The 1,724-nt window shown below is 52.7% G+C and overlaps 1 protein-coding gene across 1 annotated transcript; it reads right to left on the reverse strand.

Moving 5' to 3' along the window:
* Window positions 1–706: 706 nt before the first annotated feature.
* Window positions 707–1,483, reverse strand: WHR41_09639 (uncharacterized protein; the record flags this gene model as incomplete). The annotated part of the gene is made up of 1 exon (XM_069378241.1): window positions 707–1,483. One exon carries the CDS (start codon window positions 1,481–1,483, stop codon window positions 707–709), a length of 777 nt encoding a protein of 258 aa, XP_069224845.1.
* Between the last annotated feature and the right edge of the window lie 241 nt (window positions 1,484–1,724).

The following is a 1,724-nucleotide window of genomic DNA, read 5'->3' on the forward strand; positions in this document are numbered from 1 at the left end:
GATGAGTGTAGACACAAGTGCATGGCGGATCCGGAATGCATGCAATATTCCTATGACAAAGATGAATTTATGCAAGACACACGTCCATCTAAGGCTGGGAAGGGCTAAGCCTGGAGTTACATCAGGATGGATCTGGGATCGTGTGGTCGACTTTGCGCAGGGTATGGCGTCTTGTGAGGGAGCGAGTTGGCCGACATGATCGAACGAAATGTACGGCATCGTGTATGCTGTACGGATTGCAAGCTTAGCTGTATAAATTGATTTTCTTTGTGGGCGAGACTATTGGTGTACATGTGGATTAGGATCACGTGTCAACAACGAGATCAGACCTCCGGCAACTGGGTCGGCCACAAGCTCAGTGACATTCGGCTTCGTTTCGGTCAGTGAGCGTTTCCACCACGGTGAAGTCCTCCCAAACAGGCAGACTGGCGTCATCGCAAGGAAAGTGAACTTCAGAACGGATGATGCTGACATCCACGCCAGGCAAATTGCTGGCATCTTTGATACAACCGTCTGCATCAACTATGCGCCAGTCGAATCTTTGTCTGGCAAGGTCGCTGATGGTGCCATAATCACGTCTCTGGGCTCTTCCTGACGTTTCTTGAAGGTCGGGCGGGAAAGACCTGTCGGGAGTGGAGACACCTGCACGCAGTCGAAAGCCAGAATTGAAGAGCGAGCCCGAGAGGAAAAAGCCGTGGAACCCCTTTCAGCTTCTACTATTTCGCCACTCCGTGGGCTTAGTCTTGTTGAAGTCCCCGTCGAAAAGAAAGATGGTAAAGGATCCGTTCAGAGCTCCGGCGTCAAGTTGAATGCTGGCGAAATGCTTCGTCAGCTTGATTTGAGGACCGGCCGCCTGGCCGTCATCGAGCCGTAACATAGAACCGTGAACTTCGTCAGTTTTCTTGGCCAAGCCGCCGAGGACCTCTTGATCTGGCCCAGCGACTGAAGTTCCCGCAGTATGGAGGCCGTTGATCACGGATGTCACGTTCTCCTCGCCGAGGCCTTCGTACGTGTAGTTCAGCGCACGTGTGGAACGCAAGGCGTTGGAAGTCCAGAATCCGCTCTTTGCACGCGACCGGAAGGGCTGAAGGCTGGTGTTCCCATCCGTGACCGTACCGGAAGTGTACAACATGGAAGAAGCGGCTTCCACAGATTGAAAAACCCACTCATCTGTGTAGACGGCTTGATAGATGGCGAGTATCCGGTCCACATTTGTGTGATGCAGCCAGAAAATAGGATCAAAAGCCGCTTGTGAGACGACACTCATGTGACCTCCGACAAGAACATGCACGTGGTCGTGTATCGCCTCCAAATTGCTGGGGTTCAGACTTTTTGTCCCCTTGCTGGCACCATCGAGCCTGGCTTCGGTGCTGAAGTCTGGATAGGTCTGAGCAGATGACAGCGCAGCCCAAAGATCAGCACGCAGCTGAATGATGTCACTGACGGCAAAATTTGGCCGTCTGGCTGTTTCGTTGGCGTTCATGAAGCTGTGATCTTCATTTGGTCTGAACAATAGCTCTTCAGGGGATTGGTGATGTTCGCACGACCTGTGGGAGTACTGACGAGCACTTCTTGGTCGGTGAACACTCGAGGGAAAGAGTCTGCAGTTTCCAAAGGAAGCTTGGCCCAGTCCTAGAATGGCAGTCTGAGATGTTGGGCAGCTCGTACATAACGGCCACGTTCATCGCCGGTGAACTGCTTGGCTACGGACATCGCATTCAGCA

This window comes from Cladosporium halotolerans (assembly GCF_011745625.1).
Source record: "Cladosporium halotolerans strain TM138-S3 chromosome Unknown Sca210, whole genome shotgun sequence".
NCBI classification, from domain to species: Eukaryota; Fungi; Ascomycota; class Dothideomycetes; order Cladosporiales; family Cladosporiaceae; genus Cladosporium; species Cladosporium halotolerans.